At 43.5% G+C, this 26,773-nt stretch overlaps 1 protein-coding gene across 1 annotated transcript; it reads left to right on the top strand.

The window, feature by feature from the left end:
* The first annotated feature begins 21,164 nt into the window (after positions 1-21,164).
* On the top strand, positions 21,165-26,030 carry GJD4 (gap junction protein delta 4). The gene is made up of 2 exons (XM_025930953.2): positions 21,165-23,543; positions 24,974-26,030. The coding sequence occupies exons 1-2, from the start codon at positions 23,480-23,482 to the stop codon at positions 26,017-26,019; spliced, it is 1,110 nt and encodes a 369-aa protein (XP_025786738.1). The 5' UTR covers positions 21,165-23,479; the 3' UTR covers positions 26,020-26,030.
* The last annotated feature ends 743 nt before the right edge of the window (positions 26,031-26,773 follow it).

Genomic DNA, 26,773 nt, shown 5'->3' with positions numbered 1-26,773 from the left:
ATTCTGCTCAAGAATGTTCTCTCTCAACATTGCTGATGGACAGTGTTAAGGAGACATTACTGTCAGTACAGATGTACGTGGAAGACTTTGGAAATCAGCCAGAGAAGTTTGAACAGTGTCATTCAGTCTTTAAGTATTTGCCTTTAACATAACCTTCATCTCCAGAAACCTACTTACTCCTTATATTTTGGGTGCCTTCAGATCACAAAGTTTTCACCTTATCTCAGCAGTCCCCTAATGTTAGTGGAGCAGATGTTCCCATTGCTTTTCAGATCGGAGCTGAAGTCAGGAAAGGCTCGGCAAAGGTATCATCAGCCACCCGTGGAGCTTCCAGTTCATGTACGGTTGCCCCTAAAACTGCCGAGGAGGCCAGCTTCACCTGTCATGTGAATCTCCATGAGTGTTATCCTTGGAGAAGAGACAGCTGCAGCATTTAGCTTTTTCAAATAAGCTTGGCAATATCTAAAGCATGAATAGAGAGCTTGTTATTTTTATGGTTGCTAAGTATAGATAGCATGCAGATGGTGGGTCTGGCCTGTTAATAGGCATTTTACAGAAACCTAGGAGTTGCTATTTCCAAGCTGCTGCTTGGCCCTCCAGTGATATCTTCTTCCCATCAGGTCTTAGTTCAAGTGCTGTAGACAATCTGGAAAACAACTGGCTCCTCCCTTGAATTGCAGCTTCTCCTCTGGCACATGTGGTGGATCTTGCTGGACTTTTATTTTTCTGTACTTGTGATTTCTCATTTTTTAAGTTTGAGGCACATTTTCCAGCTCAAAATAATGCCCAGCCTCTGATTTTCACTGGATGTCTTAGTGTGGATTGTTCTTCCTCGCCTTATCCTTATCCTCACCTCCTACCCATCACTCATGTTAGCCTCCTGGTTTTACTTCTTTCATGGCGTGTCTCTGTCTGAGAGCACCAGCTTATTTACTTGGGGTTTCGGTTGCCCGCCTCTAGCAGAGCCAGAGCCTGCCACTCCTGTCTGCAACAGAAAGCTGAATTTACTGCACTCTGAGGGAGGGACAGCTGTGAAGCACTGTCTCTGACCCAAGGGGAGAACAGATCTCATAAAGGGTGCTGGAGAGCATGGTGCTTGGGGATTTCAGTTCCCAGAGCATTTAGGGCTTGGCGGGCATTTACCTGTGGAGGTGTGTTTATTTAAGTGAGGCTGATGCTGACTGCCTGGCCCTGACTGCTGATGTGACATTCTCATTCAAGGGGCGCCTGGGTGGCTCAGTCAGTTAAGCATCCGACTTCGGCTCAGGTCATGATCTCACGGTCCGTGAGTTCGAGCCCCGTGTCGGGCTCTGTGCTGACAGCTCAGAACCTGGAGCCTGTTTCAGATTCTGTGTCTCCCTCTCTCTCTGCCCCTCCCCTGTTCATGCTCTGAAGTTCTCATTCAAGTGAGAATGGGTTTAAACCAGTTCTGATGGTTACTCATATGGCCAAATAACCACCATCCTTCCCAAGTGGAAAGAAACTTTTACCCCATCCCCACCCCCATCAGCTCTCTAAAACCAAAGATATCCTCTCTTGTTCACCACCGTATCCCCAGAGCTTAGCAAAATGTCCATTCTATGTTCAGTAAATATTGTTGAATGAATGAGTGAATGAAACGTCTTAATGGAGAACTGGCCTCAGCTTCCCCTATGCTGGGAGGGTCTGTGAGATCTGAACTTTGAAGGATTGAATGAAGAAGATGAAAGATAGAGTATATGTTACTCTGTGGCTCTAGAAGGGAGAACAGGACCCAGTGGTCAGTATGAGTTACAGAAACATGGATTTCTGCTTGGTGTAAGGAAGACCCTCTAAGGGTAGCAGCTTTCCAGAGGTGGAAATATCTGCCTTGTCCTGATGTTAACTGAGAAGAGCAGAAGCAGGGGCTGGACCAAGAAGAAACTCCAGGGGCCTGATTCCTCACTAAGTGGGCAGGGGCCTGACTTTCTCAGAATCCTATGGGTTGGACATGTGGTCAAAGATGGTATTTAGTTTGTCTTTCAGGTAGGCTACTTCTGCCATAGTATATTTCTTTCCTATTGTTATTATCACTGTGGTAGAATCAAGATCTTTGGCACCAGGTCCTAGTTATCGTTTGCAAAGACATCGATCCAAAATATTCTCCTTTCCTTGCAGAAGGCATCATTTGCAGCATTGGAAGATTGGAGGTAATTGATCAAATGTGTTGACTGAGCCATTTTGAAAGGATGGAATTTAGAGGGACGTGGCCAAACAGGTTCCCTGCCGTCCATTTATAAATGACCTATTTTTGTTCCTCTATGGATTCTCTCCTGGAGTTTTAGAAAACATCCCCTGCCTGCATGCCTCTGTAGTTCAGTTCTACCTGGGGCATCAGGCACCAAGTGGACATGTGTGTTCTGTTTTAGGTGGAGAATCAGTTCTCACCATGTCCATGATGACCTCCGTGGATACAGGGGAGAGGGGTAAGAATCAGTGAGTGGACTCAGAGTACAGGATTTGATCTGTATAAAGGATAGAGGACAAGTATTTGGGGCTGCTGGGTGCCTGAGCTAGCCCTGGCCAGGATGGCTCTACTCATACTGCTGGCCATCCGGAGCTGAGAATACGTGCCAACATCACTCGCGAGGGCAGAACTGGCCAAAGACACGGACTTGAAAAAGCCAATGGTTGAATAGTGGTTCCTTCAGTCTTTTAGGCAAAGGTATTCTGGCCACATGGGGGCATCTACCCGGTCGCTGAGCCCAGTGGCAAAGGTACACTGGCTGCTGATGGCAGAGAGGCCGCTGATTGCTGGCTGAGGAGAGAAGCCACATGGACACTCTGTCCAGTTCTGGGCTTGACTTGTGCTCCCTTCGTGAGTTGCTGTTCCCTGTGATTATAAAATAGAACTAGAAAGATCATCTGGTTCAACCTACTCACTTGATGGGCAAGAAAACTGGGGTCCCGGGGGTCTCTGGAAGAACACTAGGGTTACACAGGTTTCTGACATGCCCCTGTCCCATGCAATGCCTTCCCCTTTCTACCATCATTCTCTTCAGTTTGCACACAGGCTTGTGAGAAAGAAGGTGTGCCTTGGAGGTCCGTGGCCCCAACAGCTGAGGCGCCTCTCCCTGTCTGATGCCATGGGGCCAACAGGGTGGGGCCACCAGCATAATCCACATTTAAATAATGGCAGCTACCGTTTCACTGCATGCTCAAGCCAGATGTGCACACATCAGTTGTTACTATTGTCTGCTTCCGCAGCACAGCCCTTTCATGTGATAATGCCTCTCTGGAACCCCAGTGTATTTAGGACAGAGACACACAGATCTGCTTTAGTGGAAGAAATCATGGAAGGCCACCTTCCACCCACTTAGCAATTCCCAAAATCCTACTAGAAAACCTCAACGTTCTAAGAAACAAATTTGAGAATCACTTTTTACATTATCTTTTAAATTCTCCAATTACCCTATGCAGTGGTATTATTTCCCCCCCTCCTTTCAGCTTGGAAAATTTAGGTGAAGAGAAGTTAATTAACTTGAGGGTGGCTGAGCAAGGATTTGAACTCACGCCAGTCAGATTCTTAGCCAGTCCATTGTTAAAAAGTCTGCCAGGAAGAAGAACAAGCTTCATGTGATTTCTTGGATTTTCAAATTCTGTTCATTTTGCTTCCCTAGAAATCCTGGTAACAATAACAACAGAGATGCATCAAGAAAATATTGCTTTGAAAAGTTTTGCGAGTGCAAAGCCACTGCTTGAAAAGAATTGAGCACATAGAAAAGAGTTCTCTCAGTAGTCAATGGTCTATTTATTAAAGAGCCCAGTACTGAATACCAATGAAAATACTTTCCCACCCATTGCCCCCTTAGGTGTCCAGCTCATTAATGCACAACACTGCCCTCCCTCACTACCTTCATGCTCTAATAAACGGGGACTTTGAAAGGCCCACTGGCTAGTACTAGACATGGCATTTTGAACATGAAATTGGACACTTGTGGGTGCTTGAGGTTTTTAACTCCAATTACGTATTTTATCTTTTCATTCACTGGGCAGCAGCAGAAATTGCTTGCAGCAAAACCTACTCAAATCCTTTATTTTGTTGTTTCCACTATAGGACCTTCGCTTTTGCAAATTGCTTGACTTACTGCTTTCCAAAACTTTTAAAAAGCTATAATTGTGTTACAAACATAAGCTCTGGGGACACTGCTACAATAGAAAACTTTAATACTAACAAGGCAAGACAGTCTCTAAATCTACCCCATGACGATTTTCATCTTCCCAGGCCTGTTCTTTTGAGTTTCCAGAGAATACAGATTTGCCCTGCAGCAAATCTATGTCCACGATACCCAATTAGCCCGACTTGGTGCAACATCAAACTTATTCTGCTACTTTCCATCATCAGGGTCTTTGGCTTTTTTGCAACTCCCCCTCCCCCCCCCCTCCACCCTCAGTCTCATTGATCAAATCTCTTGGAACCAAATACTGGGGAAATCTGAATGTCCCTAGCTGTTGAAATATCTGTGATTTTGTGAATAAATATTTGCAGGTACTTGTGCATCTTGTTGTTTATGTAACCTATTATAAAGAAGAATTGTGGCATTAAATTATGTTAAGACATTTCCCCCATCCAGATTCTGACTGCATGATACTTGTTAGAGTAAACAGGTTCTGTTCTTAAGCCCTCAGATCAAAGAGTTGTCAGCTTGGAATGAATTGAGTTGATGACTTGATGCTCCTGTGGAAATGTGTGGCAGTCAGACACGACCTGTTAGCAGGAAAATGTCCCGAAATAACTGGAACAACTGGGCATAACACAGGATTTTCTAGCATTGCAGTTTATTTATTTGGGGTCCAAGCCTAAGCCCAAAGCTGATGCTCAGGGCCTTGAGGGTAGTGGGAGACCTTAGAATGGCACAGAGAAAGACTGGATATAGAGGTGCCAGCTTTATGAGAGCTGACTCAGTTATGAAAATCAACTCCCTGTTGATTCAAGAGGTCTTAATGATCGCTTCCCTCTAGCTTTGCTTGGAGGAAGTCATCCGGGCCACGCCCCTGCCACCCACTGAGCATTGTTTCTCAGAAAGCCCCAGAAGGCTTGTCTGGCTCCAGCTTCCCACGGATGATTCTAGCAGAAAAAGTGTTTATGAAAGTGCTGATGTGAGGCACACAGCCTCATTCCCTTTGGCAAAGAAGGCTTGCACAAGTAGCGTGGGTGCAAATGGGTAGCTGCATTTGGAGAGGGAAGATGAAGGAGGAATTTGAGCAGCAGGTGACAGCGGGAGTCAAAGTTAGGGAAAGGGCGTTTTTACAATGGGTTGGGTTGGTGGACGCTTCCTATCTCTGCTTCCGCAGAGTGGCCAAGCCCTCATGTATCAAAATAGAGGTCTCGCTGTACATCTACAGAAAGGGAAGGTGCATGTGGTGGGAGCTTATAATATGGAATGTGTTGAGAAATCAAGGAGATGCCCCTAACGAGCAGGCCGCTCACCCGTCAGTCTTCTTCTGCTTGAGAATTTCTGAGTCTCGCCTCCAGCCCAGGACATGCCCACGTCCAACTGCCACAGAAACCTCTGCTTGACTGAACCTGCTCCCTCTCACTCCCCATCCATGGTCCTTCTCTGGGGTGCCCATCTTAGAGCATGGCAGCCCTGTCTGCTCGGTTGCTGAGGCTGGGAGGCTCCTTCCTCAGGTGCTCCCACCCCAGCACACAGGTCCCCCCTCAGCCGCCACCCAGCAGTGGAAAACACCTGCAGACAGGAAAGCACCATGTTGACACAAGGTCCTCTGGGTGATACTGTGAAGCTAGGGGAGTCATTTCATGGAGAACAGTTGCAGAGTGAAAATACATTAGCTAACCCAACTTACAGGGAAATGTCCATTCCACAAACGAGGCCGAAGGCACCGTCAGGCACGCTGAGCTGGGGGCCCAACACTGAGTGGGAAGCCTGAAGAAAAGGTGAGGTGCAGAGAACTCTGACCAAATGTCCAGGGAGAGAGAGTGCCCTGTGCACATTCTACATCCAAGCATCCAAATCTTTGGACAAGCATCCAAGATTTAGGGCCTGGGCCTCAGAGCAACTTGCACTTAAGCAAGAGTCATTTATTTGTTCTTTGTGCACAGTCGTTCAGAAATAGCCCCAATCTAAGCTCTTAGGCACCACAGGAACACGAGAGGCATTTCCCCTTAAGCTGGGTGTGTTTGGTGCTAGTAGCAAAGGCACTTACCACCCAGAACAGGCTGCAACCATTTGGGAAGGGAACAGAGGTCCTGCAGCTTAGCTCAGCCACGTTGCCACAGGCTCCCCCTTCGTGGCGCTGTCTCTGGCCCCATCACACATATGCCCCACACAGGGTGCCTGGGCCCCAGGGGATCAGTTTAGTGTTTGCTGCGCCACCAGCTCTGCTTCTGATGCGAGTCTTCAGTTAGACTTCTTATGACTGCTGGAAGTAGCATTTGAATTGCTCTCAGTTTCCAATTCTGGACCTCTATGGCTTCATAGGATTGTACAGAAAAAACCCTCTGAAAGTCTGAGTGAATCCTCTATTGTGTACACATGTGTATGCTCTGTGGTTAAATGGGAAGACCGCAGTTCTGGAAGATTCAGAGCTCTGACTCCAAATTCTAATGTGAACTTGGACAAATCCCTTTACTCTTTATATCAGTTTGCCAGGGCCACCATAACAAAGCAGCACAGGCTGGGGGGCTTACACAACAGAAATCCATTTTCTCACAGTTTTGGGGGTTTCTTCTGAGGCCTCTCTCCTTGACTTGTAGATGGCTGCCATCTCCCCATGGCATCTTGTGGTCTTGTTCTGTGTTCCTGCATCATGGGTATATATCCTAACCTCCTTTTGTTTAAGGACACTGGTTGGATGGGTGAGGGCCCATCCCAATGGCCTCATTAACTTAATTGCCTCTTTAAAGCTTCCATCTCCAAATTCAGTCACATTCTGAGGTATTGGGGGTTAGGGCTTCAACATATGAATTTTGGGGATACACAATTTAGCCCATAACAATTTTCTTAATTTCATTTTTGCTTCTTAATGTCTGAAGAATTCCTTTAGACGAGCCAATGACTTCTGAGGTCTGTTTTTGCTCTACCAATGTTGCCTGGGAAGGTGTGCTTCTCTCTTTCTTATGAGATTATAAATACTTAGATGGTGGTAGTCATGCTGTCTTCCCCATCTGAAGATAACACACATCCCCTTCCATCCATTGTCACTTGCTGATGCTGCCATTGCCAAGGTTATCTGAACCTCCTGCCTAGCTTGAACTTCAGAATGGCAGTCAGTGAACAGAGGGCACTCAGAGGAGGACTGAGCCCAGCCACACTGCAGCTGCTGTGCTCTCTGGCTCCCCTATATCACAAATTTCATTAAATTTTTAAAAAGAGTTTATTTTTGAGAGAGAAAGAAACAGAACATGAGCAGGGGAGGGGCAGAGAGAGAGGGAGACACAGAATCCCAGGAAGGCTGGGTCTGAGCTATCAGCACAGAGCTGGATGCGGGGCTTGAACTTGTGAACCGTGAGATCATGACCCGAGCCGAAGTCAGATGCTCAACCGACTGAGCCACCCAGGCACCCCCATAAATGTCATTTTTAATAAGGGCTCCACTTGTCACAGATACTTTAAGAGCACCACTTGAAGGGAGGCACAGGCATACCCCTGCTCTCAACCTAGTTTTGAGTGTGGGATATGTACTCCCACCCCACATCTGTCAATTGTCCCTTAACTAGTTTAGAATCAATGCGTGTTACCTCCTTCTGAGATAAAGAGACTGGTGGGCTTGATAGGAAAACTCAGCAAACTCTCATGTTGATAGCTAAAATAAATTCTTGCCTGAAATCATCCTTTAGGGGAAGGCTTTTCTCTACTCAGCTCCGAATAGAGGAAGCATCCACGTAGCTAATGTCAGAAGCTCATGCACATACTATCCTTGGTCACTTAAATTGCTCCTAATGACCATTTGAAACAGTTGTACTTTGAGACATCTTTTCACATCTTCAACTTCTGGTCTGTCTCCATGTTCCAATCTAACAAAAAGAGGGATAAACAGGAAACTAGTTTTACATTTTGGTTGTCCTTGAGAACTGGTAGAAAACACTCCTAGGAAATCCCCTGCAATTCCCAACCTATTCGGTCCATTGCTGAGGATTCTTGTTGAATAACAGCATTTTTTTCCCATTGAGCCAAAAAACAAAACAACAACAAAAACACATTTAATTTCCAGCCATTTCTCTTTTGTCAGAAAAATACCCTCAACTTTGATAACTCTGGCAACTATGGCAACAGTATGGACTTTGTTTCTAAAGAGCTAAGTCTGGAATTCAAGTAAAAAATTAGAAACACAAATAAGGGAGCACCTGGGTGGCTGGCTCAGTTGGTTAAGCACTGGACTCTTGATTTCAGCTTAGGTCATGATCTCATGGTTCAGAAGATCAAGCCCTGTATCAGGCTCTGCACTGACAGTGTGGAGCCTGCTTGGGACTCTCTCTCCCTCTCTCTCTGCCCACCCCTGCTCGTGCATGTGCACACACACTCTCTGTCTCTCAAAATAAATAAATATACAACAAAACAAGAAATACAAGTAAGAAGAACTCAATACTTGTTGCCTTTTAGGGTGGATTTTTTTTTTTTTAATTTTTTTTTTCAACGTTTATTTATTTTTGGGACAGAGAGAGACAGAGCATGAACAGGGGAGGGGCAGAGAGAGAGGGAGACACAGAATCGGAAACAGGCTCCAGGCTCTGAGCCATCAGCCCAGAGCCCGACGCGGGGCTCGAACTCACGGACCGCGAGATCGTGACCTGGCTGAAGTTGGACGCTTAACCGACTGCGCCACCCAGGCGCCCCTAGGGTGGATTATTTACTGATGTCATAGACTACACATAGTAAGCCATTTTGCTATGGAAGCTCAAAGGAGCTAAAATGTGTTAACTGTGTTATCTGGCACAGCTAGAATATTTATCTAGAAACAGGCTCAATTCACTGACATCTCCAGCACTCCATACCTATCTTCATTCCATTGCCAAAATCCACTGTCTTCATTTAATAACTTAAATTCTTAAGTTAAAATATTTCACTATCATTATTTTTCACTGTCTTATTATAAAGATATCTTTTCACTGTCTTAAGATATCTGTCCTTCCTTGTAAAATGAAGAAAATGATAAAAACAGAAATGTTTTGAACCTTTTTTCTAATCTGTGCCTCAATGCTCATAGCACCCCTGGTGAGCCACAAGACTGTAGGCAGAAGTGTTATTCTTCTGAAAAACTTAATTCATGGTGGGGCTTCTGGGTGGCTCAGTCAGTTAAGCATCTGACTTTGGCTCAGGTCATGATCTCACAGTTCATGAGATCGAGCCCCGCATCGGGCTCTGTGCTGACAGCTCGGAGCCTGGAGCCTGCTTCGGATTCTGTATCTCCTTCTATCTCTGCCCCTCCCCCACTTGTGCTCTGTCTCTCTGTGTCTCTCAAAAATAAATAAATGTAAAAAAAAAATTAAAAAACTTAATTCATGGTGATTTAAAATCTTATTCTTTTTCTTATCTGTTCTTCTTTTGTGATTTTCTCTCTTTGCAGTCTCTTCCCTTTGTTCTTCCTCCTCTTCCATTGCTTTTCATTTTTCTTCCTAAAAGGTACTCATTCTGCTCCATATGTGATTATAACCAGGTTTACCTATCATTTTCATGGCCTGGTTAGGATACTTCAGATCAGATTACTTGCAGAGTCCTGACAGCAAATACACATCTCCATATAGCAAGAATAAATGGGGGGTGGGGAGGATATTGCTCTTTCTCTATGTCCCCAGAGTAAAGGGAAATTGGGGTCAAGGTTGGCACAGATCATTAAGTAAGGTTTCTGCCCATAGTCATGACAGAATAAATGTTATTGAACTAGATCTCCCACTGTAAATAACTAAAAAGGCTGGATGAAATATGCGAAGAGAAAGTTTTCAGTTGTTGAAAATAGGCAGCAAAGGACTGCAATCTCTGACATTAGGGGAAAAAATGAAGTAAACCCTATAATTGCTTCAGTCTACAATTACTTCAGCTTTTTAACTGGAAACAATTTTTTGGACTGTATGCAGGGAAAACCCAAACAGAGTCTGGAGGTCTCACTGAGTTGAGAAGACAGAGATTAGAGTTTGGGGAGACTGACACAGCTGGAGGATATAGGACAAGATACCAGAGAAAAGGGAGAACTCCAGAAATGTGCATACAAGTTCCCTTGAGTCTTTGGCTAAATGCTAAGCTACAAATGCAAAGAGCAAAACTCCATAAGGTCAGTAAATGGAAGCTTTAAGCTGAACAATTCCTAGGCCTTGCATAGGGTAGAGAGACACTTAAATTCTGGCCAGCCAAACTGAAGTTACCTTGTTAAACAAGGAAATATTCAGTAAAGACTTTAGAAATGTAATACCCTCATAGTAGGGTGAAACTAGATCCACTTTAACAAAGCTTAAAATAAGCCTCAGAAAGATCAAGCTAATAGACAGCTTAACTGCCTGTAAAATTAATTCAATACTTTTTGAAGGAAAATAAAATCCAGACGTTCAACAATGTAACACACACAATGTCCAGCATTCAATAAAAGTAACTAGACATGTGAAGAAGCAGGAAAAGGTGACCCACAATGAGGAGAGAAATCAGTCAGTATTAATAGAGCCAGGAATAATAGATCTGGATAATGGAATTAGCAGATAAAGACTGTAAGACAAGTTATTCTAAATAAACTCAAGAATTTAAAAGAAAACAACTATGATGAGGAAAATGACTATATTAACACCTGGAAAATAGTCTTCAGGACAAGGAATATTACTAGAGATCAAGAAGGACATTTCATAATGATAAAAGGGTCAATTCATCAATAAGACATAAAAATCCTAATAGGTATGCACCTGATAACAAAATTTCATAAAAGTAGTCAATCAAGAAGTAACGTCTATAGCTGCCATTTTAAATTAAAAAAGGAAATACTACATGGCTATTTTCAAAGTTATCTTTGCCACCATAGGTTTACTGAGTAAACTATCCTAAGGCATTACTGGGGTGACAGAAAAACAGTTTAACAGATTTGGCTTTGACCTCAAGGAGTTCACAATAAGGTTGAAATACAGAACACACACACACACACACAGTAATTAAAAGATTAAAACATATGTCTCATGTATTCTTTCTTAAATTTCTGCCTTTCAATTTTTGAATCAAACACATCATTAAGCTCTTGTTGGCTGTTTCCCATCTCCAGGTATTAGTTCCTGGTCTTAAAAACATTTTAGTAGCTACTTAGTCATCTCTCCTATGCCCAAGTGACCTTATGGGGACCCTAAAGTAGATCTCTGGTATTAACACTAACAATGATCCTCCACCAGATTCCCAGTTGACCTTTCTTCTAGGTTCAGCTATAACCCTCAGAACGGGGAACCTGGTGGAGGATCATTGGGTCCCTGTAAGGCTTGCAGTGAGCTTCTATGGTCTCCTTACCCTGCTTTCTACCCATTGGAAGCAAGCAGTGAGTCCTCTACACTCACATTAGTAGAATACATTTGAGAAAAAAAAAAAAAAAAAGATAAGTTCTCAGGGTGATTCACGCCCATTATAGTTAATTAAACCAGTCCCACTTAAGAAGACAAAGGAGCCACTCCTTGGGAAAAATCATTCTTAAAAATCCACTTTATACCCACAATTTAATCTTTTAAAATTCAGTCATGTTTCCCAAGAAAACTGCCTAGAGGTAGTATGGGGATTAGAATGGATTATCCCTAAATGAGCTTTTCCATAAATCCAAACTCAGCTAAGAAGGGCTCTTTGTTGCCTTTTAATCAATGATTGAATTTATTTATGCCACTTCTTTCCAAGAAAGATTAAAGTAGGTTACCACAAACCTGCTAGATCTTACCTAGTTCCAGAAAGGAACTGCCCAAAAGAGAAGCCTCATTTGGTGTTGCCTGGGAATGAGAGCTTCTCTATGAAGTTCCCAGGTTTCCCAGTTGCTTCCATTTATTTGTATTGTGGAAAGACTATGGACTTTGGAGTCAAATGAATTGGGAAAGAATCCCAGCCTTGCCACTACAACCTGTGTGGTCTTAGGCAGTCATGAAACATCATGGAGCCTCGTTTTCTTCATCTATAACATACTTCATTCATGGGTCTGTACACATACACATACACACATACTCCAAATACTAGTTCTCTCCTTAATGCTCACCTTATACCTCTATTGTAGGCCTTATCATTTATTACACTTATATGACCATGTCTTAGATCTTCTGGAATCTGGGAAGTTGCTCATTGTTCTTCCTGTTAGGATTGTATTTGTCTGCCTCCTTCCCCTTAGTGGGAAGGGCTGTGTCTAAATTCACTATATCCGTATCTGGACACAGTATCTGGCACAGAGTAGATGGTATTATTATTGTTGAATGGAACCCTCACTCAACAAGCTCTCCATTACCTTCTTTAGTGAAGAAAAAAAATAACAAAGCAAAATTTTAAAACTCCTCCAGTCTTCTCTCATAGCTCCCTCACAGCTGGGACCATAGCACTCTTATGGGGGTAAAGGGTGAAGAGCTTTGATGTCAGGACCTGGGTTCAAGTTCCTGTTCTTCCACCTACTAGCTGGGTAAACTTGAGCCATCAAATAAAGGAATATGTGAATCAAAACTACAATGAGATATCACCTCACACTTGTCAGAATTGCTAAAAACAACACAAGAAACAATAGATGTTGGTAGGGATGTGGAGAAAGTGGAACATTCTTGCACTATTCGTGGGAACTCAAACTGGAGCACCCATTCTGGAAAAGAGTATGGAGTTTCCTCAAAAAGGTAAAAATAGAACTATCCTACAATCCAGTAATTGCACTACTAGGTATTTACAAGAATACAAAGATACTAATGCAAAGAATACAAAAATACTAATTCAAGGGATACATGCACCCTGATGTTTATAGCAGCATTATCTACAATAGCCAAACTATGAAAACAGCCCAAATGTCCATCTACTGATGAATGGGTAAAGAAAATGTGGCATATATATGGTGGAATATTACTCAGTCATAAAAAAGAATGAAGTCTTGCCATTTGAAACAACATGGGTAGAGTTAAGAGTATTATGCTAAGCGAAATGAGTCATTCAGGGAAAGACAAACAACATATGATTTCACTTATATGTGGAATTTAAGAAACAAAACAAATGAGCATAGGGGAAAAAAGAGAGAGAGAGAGACAAACCAAGAAACAGACTCTTAACTATAGAGAACATCTGATCATCAGTAGATAGAGGTGTGGTGCCAGGAAGGTGAAATAGGTGATGGGGATTAAGGAATGCACTTGTGATGAGCACCAGGTGTTGTATGGAATTGTTGAATCACTACATTGTACATCTGAAACTATTTTTACACTGTATGTTAACTAACTGGAATTTAAGTAAAAACTTAAAAAAAATAAAGGAATGTGTGTACACTGGCCGGGTCAGCCTGGCACGTAGGAAGGACACGGTGCTGTTTATTTCCTCTGAGCTGTCCCCTACTGCCACCCAAATCACACTCTTCAATATAAAAGTGATATTCTTGGGGCGCCTGGGTAGCTCAGTCAGTTGGGAGACTGACTTCAGCTCAGGTCATGATCTTGCAGTTCGTGAGTTTGAGTCACATGTCGGGCTCTGTGCTGACAGCTCAGAGCCTAGAGCCTGCTTCGGATTCTATGTCTCCCTCTCTTTCTCCCCTCCCCCGCTTGCACTCTGTCTCTCTGTCTCAAAAATAAATAAACATTAAAAAATTTTTTTAAAAAGTGATATTCTTGACGGTTGAAGGCACCTGATCCAACTCTGCATTATCACCCAGTCATTCTATTTTAAACTCTTGTCCATTATCCTCACACTTAATTTTTCTGCTTTGTTGTTTGTCTTCACTTTCATATGGAAATAGAGCTTCGTAATTGCACGGCTGGTTTCTGTGGAGGTCCTGGCTGTACCAACTGCATTGGAGCAAATGAAATGGATATTCCATACCTTCCTTTCATTTTGTTCCTTAAGAGAAAACCTGAGTTAAAAAAGACTGCCTGAGGAGATCCCCCTGTCTCTCAAATTGCCAGTGTGCTGGGTAGGATATTGGCTCAGAGACAAATTAACTGTCGCCTGCTCTTTGAGACACCACTGTCTAGGGTTCTGAATATATCCTTCACTTATAACAAACAGGCTAATCACTTGTCACAAATCAAAGAGGTTGTGAATGCTTGGAGGGTTAGCATGTAACAGTTGTGAGTTTCAAAATAGATCAAATTCCTTCATGCCCCCTTCTAGTATTTCATGGTAAAGAACAGAGAGAAACGTGAAGTGGGGGCAGGGGGGCATGAACTGGTTTGTTCTTTATTCATCTAACACTGAGCTCACACGACAGTCACAGTCACAGCCACCCAGTGTCTTCCTCCCTTCCTTCCACACAGAAAAGTTGGGACAAAATGGTTGATGACAAATGTCCAATGCCAAGGAAAATTGAGTCAGGAAGTGTTCAAAGTACCTCCGGTGTGCTGTGACTTCCCTGTTCATTGAGCAAAGGGAAAGAACCACTCTGGCTGGTTGGCCAAAAAAGGCCAGCCCTTTATGAAAAAAAAAAAAAAAAAAAAAAAAAAATGAATGAGGTGAAAGAAGTAGGAGAGACAAGAAAAAGTGATCTTAATTATAGCTACCACTTATTGAATGTTTCCACTGTGCCAGGCAGTTTACATGTTTTATCTTGTTTCCTTCTCTTAACAGCCTAAGAGGTAGGTGCTATTGTTATCCCTGTTTTACAACTGAGGAAATAAAACCCAGAATAAGTGATGGGTCTAAGACTCAAATCCACATTATTCTATTGTATTCTTTCTACTCTTGATTGCTAAGTTGAACTGATGCTCAGCTGAGAAGCAATGAGGGTAAAGGAAGATCTCTGGACAGTAAGGAGAATTGGAGTTTAGTTGTGATCTTGGGGGAGCTAAGGTGGTGGGGCAGAGAGGTGGGCAGGGGCATGCATAAACAATTGATATTGTGCAGCGATATTGCCCAATTGATATTACACGTCATGGGCATAAGCACAGGATGTTATGTGAGCATGAAAGAGGTAGTCTTGAGCAGAGGAGAAGGCTGTCTCTGGAAGCCAGCCAGAGAGGAGATAAGATGCTCTATATGTAGGAAACAGCTGCGGCAGGTGTCAGAGTCAACTAGATCATGGGAGCTGCAAGAAATTTGGGTGTTTTGGCAAGCAGAATGCTGAGTTGGGGAGAGAGGAGGCCAGGTCTCACAGGGCTTGGTGAGCTCTACTTGACATCATCCTGGAAGCTATGGGGAGATGCTGAAGGGCTTTAAGCAGTGTAATTTTTTTTAAAAAAGTGTTTAAAGCAAGTTGAGTGCTGTGATTTTGCCTTGGCTGAGGTGGATCTTGGTGTCATTCACCTACTTTGGACATGTGGGTTTAAGGTGTAAGTTCTCTAGGTGATGTCCAGAATGGAGCTGAATGTATAGTCTCTTATTTTCCCAAGCAATGCAATTCTGAAAATCTCATTAAATGAAATATGTAAGAGACCAGTATTCTCTATTTCTAGAGAGCTTTAAAGAAGAAATCCTGAAACATTTGTGTTTAAGATGCAATTTTAATTTTGTTCTTTCCTTTCTAGACTGAACACAGAGTTAACTAGCTTAATAATTAGCTCTTTGTTGAGGACAAAGATTTGCCCCTTTGGGTCTGATCAGTGACTCCTATCTATGGATCAACTCTGTGAAGGTGATGAGATCTTTACTTCTGGTCGCTAACAATATAACTTTTATTTTCTAATTTTCCACTACCTTTTCCAAAATAATAAAGGCAAATCATGAAATCAGGGAGGAATTTGGTGACTTCCTCATAACTGCCCTCAGATCCTAGCTAAGAGACCTCTTCTGGTGCTCTTCTCTAATGCGCCTGTGAGTTGGGTACTCTTCCATGTGTTCCCACAAAGCAGCACTCCATACTTTCCTTATGCTGTATCCATCACACTTTACTGTAATTGCTCACTTATTGCATTTTAAAATTATCTTTCTGCCATAGGCAGGAGCCCATTAGCTTTTTCTCAATTATATTCCCAACACTTAGCAGAGTTCTTAGTAGGTGTTTGATACCTTTTTAAAAAAAGTTTATTTATTTTGAGAGAGAGAGAGAGGGAGGAGAGAGAGAGAGAGAGAGAGAGAGAGAGCTGGGGAGAGGCAGAGAGAGAGGGAGAGAGAGGATCCCAAGCACAGAACCCAACGCAGGGCTCAAACTCACAAACTGTGAGATCATGACCTAAGCAAAAATCAAGAGTTGGACACTGAACTGAGCCACCCAGGTGCCCCTCAATACGTTTGAAATGAATGAATCTTCAACTCCATGAAGTGGATATTATCATCTCCCTTTTGAAGATAACAAACCAAGCTCAGATATGTTGATATTTGTTCAAGACCAAACACTGGTGAAGTTCTTGGAACCAGGACTGAACCTAATTCTTCTAACCGCAAAGTCTGTGTTATTTCCATCCTATTACCTCTTTGACTACCAGCACCTGCTTTGATGTATAATTTTTAGCTGATTTGATTCTGAAAACAAACGCCAGCAGTGAAAGGAATAGGCGTATCTGTGGCAAGTGCAGACCCCCATTAGACACCTGCAGTGGCCATATGAGAAAACAGCATGGACAATTAGAAATAGTTCCACTGTGTGCCTCGTCCCTGTTCTGTAGTGTGGCTCTAATGCTTCATTCTGTGACCGAAATGTTAAATGATGTTACTGAAAGGTTGTACTAGGTAGTATGGTCCACATGTTCACCCTGGAAAGGATTTTTGGGCATGTAGTAACTCTCAAAATGTGCTATGTGGCATAAGCCCAGGATAAGTAGAAAGGAGAATAGAAACTAATCAGGAAGGACTTGTGGATCAGGATATCTGTGTGGCTCCCTCCTTTACTTGCTTCAGTCTTTGTTCAAATGTGCTCTTCTTAAGGAGGTGGCTACCCCATTAAACCTTGACATCCTCGACTTCCTTCTCTGTTTTATTCTTTTCCTTAACATTTATCACTATCTAATTAATTTATTTTGCTGATGATGTTTATCTTGTTTATTGTCAGTTCTTTCCATTAGAATGGAAGTTCAATGAGGGAAGAAATGTTCATCTGCTTCATTCTCTGCCATTTCCCCAGTGCCTAGAACAATGCCTGAGACATAGTAGGTGCTCAGTAAATATTTAAAAAAAATTTTTTTTAAATGTTTATTTATTCTCGAGAGAGAGACAGAGCATGAGCAGGGGAGGGGAAGAGAGAGAGAGGGAGACACAGAATCCGAAGCAGGCTCCAGACTCTGAGCTGTCAGCACAGAGCCAGATGTGGGGCTCAAACTCACAGACCACAAGATCATCACGTGAGCTGAAGTTAGACACTTAACTGACTGAGCCACCCAGGTGCCCCAGTAAATATTTATTGACATAACTGTGTTCATCACACTATAAACAATATTTTGAAAGGCATCAGTAAGTCAAAAGGCATTGATAGTAACAATAATGAGTAGAGGATGACTCCTTTGGGAGGGTGAGAAAATCCATTGGATTTGATTTCAACTGACATCTGAGTTTCTTAGTCCATTTGTGCTGCTATAACAAAATACCATAAACTATGTAGCTTATAAACAATAGATATTTATTTCTCACAGTTCTGGAGGCTGGAAGTCCAAGGTCAAGTTGCTGGCAGATTTGGTGTCTAGTTAGAGGAAGGTTTTGGCTCAAAGAAAGCCATTCTTTTTGCTGTGTCCTGCTCCTAATACTATCGTCTTGGGGGTAGGATTTGAACATACGGATTTTCGGGGGACACAAACATTTAAACCATAGCACTCAGGAAGACTGTTCTAATATACTTCCCAAGATCTGTGAACATAAGGCAAGCTTATGATGGAGACTTTCACTTCTTCACAAAGAAAATCTGTCCTGAAACTTTTTTCTTCCTTTGGGAGAGAAGTCACACCTCTCTGCTTATAAGAACCAGCTTAAGTGCCGCAAAACAAACTCCAGGGGACACTGTCAATACCATCTTGGTAGAGAGAAGACATCTGTCTCCCTTCCCAAAAGCAGTGGAGTTGAACTGTAGCTAAAAAATACAATTTGAGAATGACAGCTTCGATGGGTGGGGGGAGCCTGGGAGGCTCAGTCGGTTAAGCATCTGACTCTTGATTTCAGCTCAGGTCATGATCTCATGGTTCGTGAGTTTGAGCCCTGCATTGGGCTGTGCACTGAGAGTGCAGAGTCTTCTTGGGAATCTTTCTCTCTGACCCTCCCCAACTCATGCTGTCGCTGTCTCTTTCAAAGTAAAGAAATAAACTTAAAAAAAAAAAAAAAAAGAATGACAGTTCTGGGACCATAGGAGCAGGAAATTCCTACCAGAAGAACATTTCCACCTTGTATGTGTTCTTCAGGATCTCCTGTTGCCTAGGTTGTTAATTTTTAGCTGTAAATCTAGTGTGGGGGAGTATGTGGATACAGGTGGTAGAAGGTCTACACATAGCTGGCTCACCCTAGATTACTTATGCTTATATTGTCAGAAAAGTAAGTGGTTATAATCAATTTTGTTACTAGATTTACATATGCAGATGATGTGTGACTGCTGGCATAGTCTGTTGTATTGATGCAGCTACTGAACCTTTGCTTTCTAGCCACAATCCTGAATAAGTCATTTAAATCCTGAGAACAATGAAAACCTTCATTTCTCAAATTAGATAATCTATTCCTTAAACACACACACACACCAAAACAAGACAGATGCCATCATTTCCAAGTCCTCAAGAAGCTGAATTCTATTTCCCTACAAGCCATTTACCTATGAGTCTCAGAGGAAAAATACCTTTCTCTGGCCAGGTTTCTGGGCCGGCTGATCAGGGCCCTGGGGCACCCATCCTCGGGAGGAAAAGCCACTACGAGACCCCTGCCTTCCTTCACTGGTGCCTGATTCTTGGGATAATAAGAATAAAGATGAATAGTTTGAGTACACATCATTGGCTAGACACTGTTCTACGTGCTTTAGGTTTTTCTCATTTGCTCTTCACATTCTAGGGTAGGGGTTAGATAATGTTATTTTACAATGAGGAAACTAAGTAATTTCCCAAGGCCACACAGTCAAGAAACTAGAATTTTATCCAGGCTGTCAGACTCCAGAACTTGTGTTCTAAACCTTAATATTAGGCTGCCTTCTTGGCCAAAACATAAACAGTAATGAAGATAGAAGTGGAAAAGTGTTCTGACTGAAGCAGGTGTGGGATGGGTGGGGTCTGTGCCTTGACCCCTCCCTCTTCTGACTCTGCAGCCCCTGGGGCTGCTAGAGTCACACTGCTCTTCTGAATGGACACTTTATCAGCCCCAGCTTCTCTCCTCTAGCAGATCCCTATTATTAGTCAATCTTCATTATTCATGGATTCTTTACTTGTGAATTTGCCTAATTGCTACAATTTATTTGTAACCACAGAATCACGACGGGGCTGTCATGGTTATTTGTGGACATGCACAGAGCACTGAAGAGTTTGTCACCCACGTGCATGTTTCCAGCCAAGGAAGAACATGGTGGTGACGGGCTGCCTTCTTGTTTCAATAACTGTAAACAAGCTTTTTTTTGGGGGGGGGGGGCGTCCACTTAATGGCAAAGTTTTCAAATTTTTGTGCTTTTTGTTAGTGATTTTGCTGTTTAAAATGCCCCCCCAAAACACAGTGCTGAAATGCTAATATTCCCAACTGCAAGAAGTCTGTAATGAGCCTCACAGAGAAAAATACATGTGCTAGTTGAGCTTCAGTCAGGCATGAGTTACAGCGCTATAAGCCATGAGTTCAATGTTAATGAGCCAACTATATTAAATATATATAAAAACGTATGTTAAATAAGTTGTCTTTTAATAGAAACCCACATAAAACAAAGCTTTGTATTGACTGAAATGTTGTGACCAGACCAACTCTGTATTTCCCTTAGGAGTCCCTAGCAATCTTTAATTCAGTGCTTGTGGCCACTTTATAGAATATATCTACCATGAAAAATGAGAAATGACTGTAGTTATTTATTGAGAGCCTCTTATAGGCCACATAATGTGCTAGAACCTCATTTAAATTAATCCTAATTCTCAACAACTCTGTAAACAAAGTATCATCTCTAATTTATAGGTAAAACTCAGGCCTAAATAATTTGGCAACATCATTAAGCTGGAGGGAGGTGTGCCAAGGCTGAATAGCATGTGACTCTGTTGTTCTCTTTCTTTTTGACTCAGTTCATTTGTGAACAAATTCCAGGTTGGCATCTTGTGCAATTCAGCCATATCCATGTCCCTGACTCCCACTGGATTTCCTTTCCATTGGGTTGATCACAGTACTCTCCAAAAGCTTTTCTCTGCTCTATAGTCACTCAAATGGAAATCTCCTTGTTGATTCCAGGATAATTTTTTTTGAGCCAAAGTGTTTTATGAAAAAGTTCCCTAAAGTGATTTTCCCATCATGTTTCCTTGCCAACCATCTTGCAACGTTCCAGGTGGCTAACTGTGAGAACGGAGGTCGCTGTGTCACCCTGCTCCACAGTGCTGGGGGCCACCGCTATGACACTGCCCTCTGTCATTGAGCTCTGCTGGTGTGCCCTGCTGGCCTGCCTTCCCTTCCTTCAGCTACTCTCCACTGTCCCTGCCCCTGGCTTGCTGTCTATGATCTCCCTGTAGGTGTCACTCCAGGAGAGCAGCTGTCTCCTTGTGGGGGGCAGGGCCAGGTACTGGTTGTGGTAGCAGGTGAACAAGATGTGCTCCCTGCTTGGGGTGTCCTCTTGGCCTCAGTGTCTTTGTCTTCAGTGACCAGGTCCCCCAACACCATCATCTTGTCCATCACAATAATTCACTCCACAAACTAAGGCCCCAGGTGATTGTCCACCCAGCAGGACTTCTCACCCACATAGTGTTCATACTTCATTGGAAGGCTGGTGCAGATGAAGACCACAATGTCCTTCCTGGTTTTCATCTCTGTATGGCTGCTAAGGCTCCAGGCATAGGCTCCAAGTCTAAGAAAAAACCTTGGGCTTCATACACATTGGCCACTTTGTCCGCCAGGTCTGGCAACAGGGCTGGGTACTGCTCACTGCAAGCAGCTCCCTCCAGCAGGGAAAGCTGCAGCAGATGTCCCTCAGGAGGCTGGCCTCGAAGTCAGCCAGAATCCATGTCCTGTCACTGGCGCTGGGTCTGGAAGGTTGGGAAGGCTGGGACTGGGGGCTGGGATAATTTTATGGACAGCCATGTATTTGATGCTCCAGACATGCTGTCCTTCTCCTCTTTTGTTCACATCTTGCTTCTGGCAGCCACTGGGGTTTAAATTTCCAGGCAGAGCAAAAATATCTTCTAGCAGGAAAAAGGCAAAGAATGGAAATGACACAGACTTAGAGAAGCAAGATGAAAACAGATAAGGGTGGAGAGAGACAAGCAGTGTTACCTTTTCAGAAGATGCCATGGGAGCAAAGGGATAGACAAAGGGCAGGAACCCAGAGGAGTAGACCCTGAGATGCGTAAGTAATACTTTGTTTTTATTTTATTAATTTTTAAATTATTTTAAAAATATTTATTTTGGGGAGAACACAAGGTGGGGGAAGGCAGAGAGAGGGGGACAGAGGACCTGAAGAGCGCTTTGCACAGACAGGCTCACAGCAGTGAGCTGGGCTTGAACTCACAAACCTCAAAATCATGACCTGGGCCAAAGTCGGAAGCTCAACCGACTGAGCCACCCAGGTGCCCCGATTCTTTATATTTTTAAATCATTTTAATGTCTGTGATTTTATTTTGTATATCACAGCAACTTGGTGTAGGCAAAGAACGCATTTTTTTTCTGCTTTACTGATGAGAAAACTAAGGCATCAAAAGCTATAGTGATTTACTTGAGGTTGTAAAATTCTATTTTATTCTGCATTCAGAATAGGTTATTTTATATCACACAGCAAAATTCAGAAATTAGTTTCCTGATATTTCAGATTTTAAGCAGTATCACAAACAGTCTATTAGGAAGCAGAGATATTTTCCTTTATTTTATACTGGAACCACATGGCTATTTCAATATTTTTTACTTAACTACAATTTCTCTAAATTTCATTGTTCATGTTGAAGCATTTGACTAAAATATAGCAAAACTACTGTGCCTTTTAAGGGGGTCAAAATGTTTTCTGTGGGTGGAAATGTGTCATGTGAATAAAGATGAAAGTAGCTTTGTTGTACTCCTCTTCTGGGAATCTTTTTAGGGATATTACTAAAGTCAAGAATAGATCAGAAATGAAGAAAAGATGGGAATAAAAGAATAGCTTTCATGGAAAATTGAAATCATTCCTTTTAAAGTTCACAATTTCCAGCCTGATGATAGATCCCCAGCCTTGCAAGATGGGTTCCTCCTAGCTATAAAGGTGACAGCCACGAGAGGATTTTGATGCAACTGTGATTGATGTCAGCAGGTCCAGACGGTGATACTTTATTACAAATTTAATGGACATTTATTAAGCTGATTCAACGGGAGCAGCCCTGGCTAGATGGGGCTGGGAGAGACAAAAGGAAGACGCAATCTATGAAGGTGTTGGGGGCCAGTTAGGGATGGAAATTCCAGTGATTTGAATTGTTGCACACCCACTACATGCTAGGTGCTCTCAACATCATCATTTTGTGTCTTCCTCCCACAAACCCTGAATGAAACAGCATGATTCTCCCTAATGCAGGGATCCTGATCCTTATGAGGATATGTAGGGAGATTCAGTGACTTCCCCCACTGACCAGGTAGCTGCCCCAGGCTTTGTACCCAGGCCTTTTGTATCCAAGTAAAAAGCTCTCATCCCTCACCCAAACAGGAAATAGCTAGAGAGTCACTGAGTCACAGCCTAAAGTTGGGACACATGTCTGAGATGCAGACTTATGCTTTTATCCATGGTGTAGGAATTCAGAATGAGGGCCAGACCCTTGCATGCCAGAGTTAAGATGGCTTATGCTTCATAGAGAAGACAAAACATGAATATTTTAATGCTTCTTTAACAGGTGAAGGGGTTATGGAAATGTTTGCAAGGAGAAAACACCTTTTTAGTGGCGAAATTTCCTTGGCCAGTTAACAGAACTGTTTCTTTCTTGGGTTAAATGTAGTAGCTTCTATTATATCCTGAAGCATCTGGCTCTCCCAGTAGAGACATGTGAGCACTGCCACGGGCCTGGAATGTCCCAAGAGGGTAAGAATAACCCACAATGAGAGACGACTCCTGCTGTCTTCTGGTCACTGCAGTTGTCAAGAACGCTTTGCCTCAGAGGACAGCTCAGGGCTGTCTCAACTCAGAGATGGAAAAATCGCCCACCGCCCACCCCGTTCCTGGGCTCCAAGCTTTCCTTTTATATCTGCAGCTCTCACCTTTAAGTCTTTTGTAGGGAAGATACATTTATTCCAGCAAAGATTTTCCACTTTCTTGGAGAACACAGGCTTCCGATGTCTCCAACAACCTTGAGTCTGTGACGCTAGGAGGCATGGAACGTTTGGACCTGCTGGGATTCCTTCTCATCACCTTCAATTGCAACATGACCATTGTGGGTAAGTATAGGAAACAGCTCCAAAGCTCTTGTGTTTTTGTTTTCATTACTTTGCCTGGCTTGTTTATTGCATGAAGAAAGGAACCTGTGTGCTCAAGCTTTACTTTTAATCACGCCACAGCTCTACCATCATTTAAGGAAGGCTTGGATGTGAGTGTTCTCTGCTGGGGCCTGTTCTTGCTGACATTCAGGTACTGAGCCTGAAGGACTGAAGCAAAAGGAAGTAGTATCTTTGTGTAACTCTTCTCTGGCTACTTTATCAGGAGAAGGAACAGTATAGTAAAAGTTAAAGAGAGATTAATGCCTTGATTACACTTTCTTCCTGTTCATCTTTTTCTTGAAGTTTAATTTGTAAAAGATTAGTAATTTCTCTTGTGTATTTCAAGCCAGATCCAAAGCTTAGTTTATTTTTTTAAGAAAGTAATAAATATTTCTGAGTTTGATGCAGACGTATTAAATTTTCAGAGAGGTATGGAATTCCTGGAAAAAGGAATTGAGTAAGGGATTAAAATATACCCATGAAGTGGTTGATATTTTTCTTACTCATTGTTTTGTAGAATTTAAACAAAGTCAACTTGGTCTTACAAGTTTGAGTCAATGACCTGATCACATAATTCTATTCTTTGAGTTTAACTGCCTTTGTTTATAACAGTGCTTTTTCTGATGTCAGGTGATGTTTTCTGCATCTTGTCACAAAACAAAATATTTGCAGATTATTTTAACTGAGTCTTAAACATGTTAGGAAAGAGTTAACTCATGGACATGAAAATTGGACTTGAGGTTATTTTGATTTCCTAGGTTGGTCTCATTTATTCATGATAAATTGAAGAAAGAGGAATCTCAATATATCATAACAACTGGAATAGAAGGAAAAGGAATTCTGAGTCACTGACAAACCTGAAAAGTTGAATGTTGCTAAAGGAATTTGATTCCAAGGACCATAAAGCAACAGTAAAGATCTTGTGGACCACTATCATAAATAAAGACCACTAAATTAAAATTAGCAGCTACACACAGTTACACAAATGTGCTAACAGCCTTTCAAAAGCTTATTATCTATAGAGAATAAGATCTTATTTCCATCATTAATTTGCTCAGCTCAACTTTCTTTCTAGAAGCTTCAGTCCGGGAGACATTACCACAAATCTGAATTAGTGGAGTCAAATCAAACATCTTTAGTCTCTAACACTTCTTTAAAATCTCTAAGCCTTTAACAAACAACTAGCCCAGCACAGCGCCTGACACACTGCAAGTGCTCCATAAATATTTGGCAGATGAGCTAAGTAGCAGAGGCTGTAGCGGTGACTAAAATACATGCTTACTGACCTCTCAGTTCTCCAGCCTCCACCCTGTAAATACTTAAGACATGGTGTTGGGTGGAACTGTGTTTGTATGCTGGTGATGGTGCCCTTCCTGCTTCCTCCTTTCTAGGGAAGGTATGGCTTATCTTCATGATACTGCTGAGGATGGTGGTGATCATCTTGGCAGGCTCCCCCGTATACCAGGACGAGCAGGAGAGGTTCGTGTGTAACACCCTGCAGCCAGGATGCGCCAATGTTTGCTACGACGTCTTCTCCCCGGTGTCCCAGCTGCGGTTCTGGCTGATCCAGGGCGTGTCCGTGCTCCTCCCTTCTGCCATCTTCAGCGTCTACGTGCTGCACAGGGGGGCTGTGTTGGCCGCCCGCGGACTCTGCGGGCCGGACGGCGGTCCCGGGGGCCCTGGCCCCGCTGACCTGAGCCCCAGGGACAGGGAGCGGCGCCTCCTGACCGTGCCAGACTTCTCCTCTGGCTACATCGTCCACCTCTTTCTTCGGATGCTGACCGAGGCAGCTTTTGGTGCCTCTCACTACCTCCTATTTGGATTCTTGGTCCCAAAGAGATTCTCTTGCACGCACTCTCCCTGCACCAGCGTGGTGGACTGTTACATCTCTAGGCCCACGGAGAAGTCCATTATGATGCTTTTCATGTGGGCGGTCAGCGCGCTGTCTCTGGTGCTCAGCGTGGCGGACCTCGTCTGCAGCGTGCACAGGAGGGCGAGCGCGCGCGGGCGCGCAGCCGCCCCTCTCCCCCGGCCACGGCCTGCGCGGAGCCTGGGCTCGAGGCCAGGTCAGGTGGCCGGCGGCGGCGGTGGGTGGGCAGAGGTGCGGGCGTCCGTCCACCCCGGCCCGTGGGCTGCAGGGGAGCGTGCAGACAGCCCCAGCCGCAAGTCCGCCACATCAGGGCGGACGGGACTTCCTGATGAAGAGGACAGTGAGGTGATGTCCTCAGCCAGCGACAAGCTGGCCGTGGCTTGCAAAGAGCCGGGGAGCAGGCCCCACAGAGAGGCCTCCGGGGACCCAAGGGACGAGGGTCCCACAAGGTCAGAGGAGCACCCCTTGGCGCCTCAGAGCCGGCTGGCCCGGCGCTGTCCGTCCGGTCAGCTGCAGCCCCCCGACCGGCCCGCCAACCCGAGATCCAGAAAGTCCGAGTGGGTCTGAAGAGGGAACGCCAGGCAGCCGGGGGCCGGGGGGCCGAGGGGGGTGCATAGTCCAGTCCAAACGGAGACCTGGCCCACGAAGATGCACATCCTCTTCGGCCCATGTGAAATCCTCATCAACCGGCGGAGAGAAAGGCGAGCCGGCATGGGACACATGGACTTTGTGCGGGACTCAAATCCTCAAGATACAGATTTCATGTACATAATACTTTCTCTTGACCAAAGCACTTGACATTGTGCTTTTGACAACGTGACTGGAGGCTAAAATGATTAATTAGAGAGTGTCAGGTGACTGATTAATGTGACACTCTTGTCCTTCACCATAGTATGTGCTTAATGTACAGCACGTTGCCTTACATTAATAGAGCTCATTCATGTGAGTTATTATAGAATTCTTTATTTTGTTTTTGTTCTTCTATTTGGATAAAAGGGGCACTGTTACGCATGTCTTTAATGCTGACAGCTCAGAGCTTGGAGCCTGCTTTGGATTCTGTGTGTCTCTCTCTCTGCCCCTCCCCTGTTCACGCTCTGTCTCTCTCTCTCTCAAAAATGAATAAACTTAAAAAAAACATTAATAAGGGTTAATTTATTAGACTCTTCAATTCTGCTAACTGCCTAAGCATGGGTTTTGATAGGATGAGAATGGTGAGAACAGGACAGGATTAGTCTCACAGGAAGGGAAGCTAAAGAAGGACATTAGCTCAGGTCTTTGGACGTAGTGTGGCTGGAGAGAAGAAAAAGGTGACAAGAGTGAA

Source organism: Puma concolor, chromosome B4 (genome assembly GCF_028749965.1).
Source record: "Puma concolor isolate L17-30 chromosome B4, mPumCon1.1.hap2, whole genome shotgun sequence".
NCBI classification, from domain to species: domain Eukaryota; kingdom Metazoa; phylum Chordata; class Mammalia; order Carnivora; family Felidae; genus Puma; species Puma concolor.
The sequence above is the reverse complement of the archived record's forward strand: the minus strand, read 5'-3'. Positions and strand labels throughout refer to the sequence as shown.

Coding starts and splice junctions, on each gene's coding strand:
- GJD4 (XM_025930953.2), top strand. CDS start 23,480: ATGGAACGTTTGGACCTGCTGGGATTCCTTCTCATCACCTTCAATTGC. Junction 23,544..24,973: donor TTGCAACATGACCATTGTGG/GTAAGTATAGGA, acceptor CCTCCTTTCTAG/GGAAGGTATGGCTTATCTTC.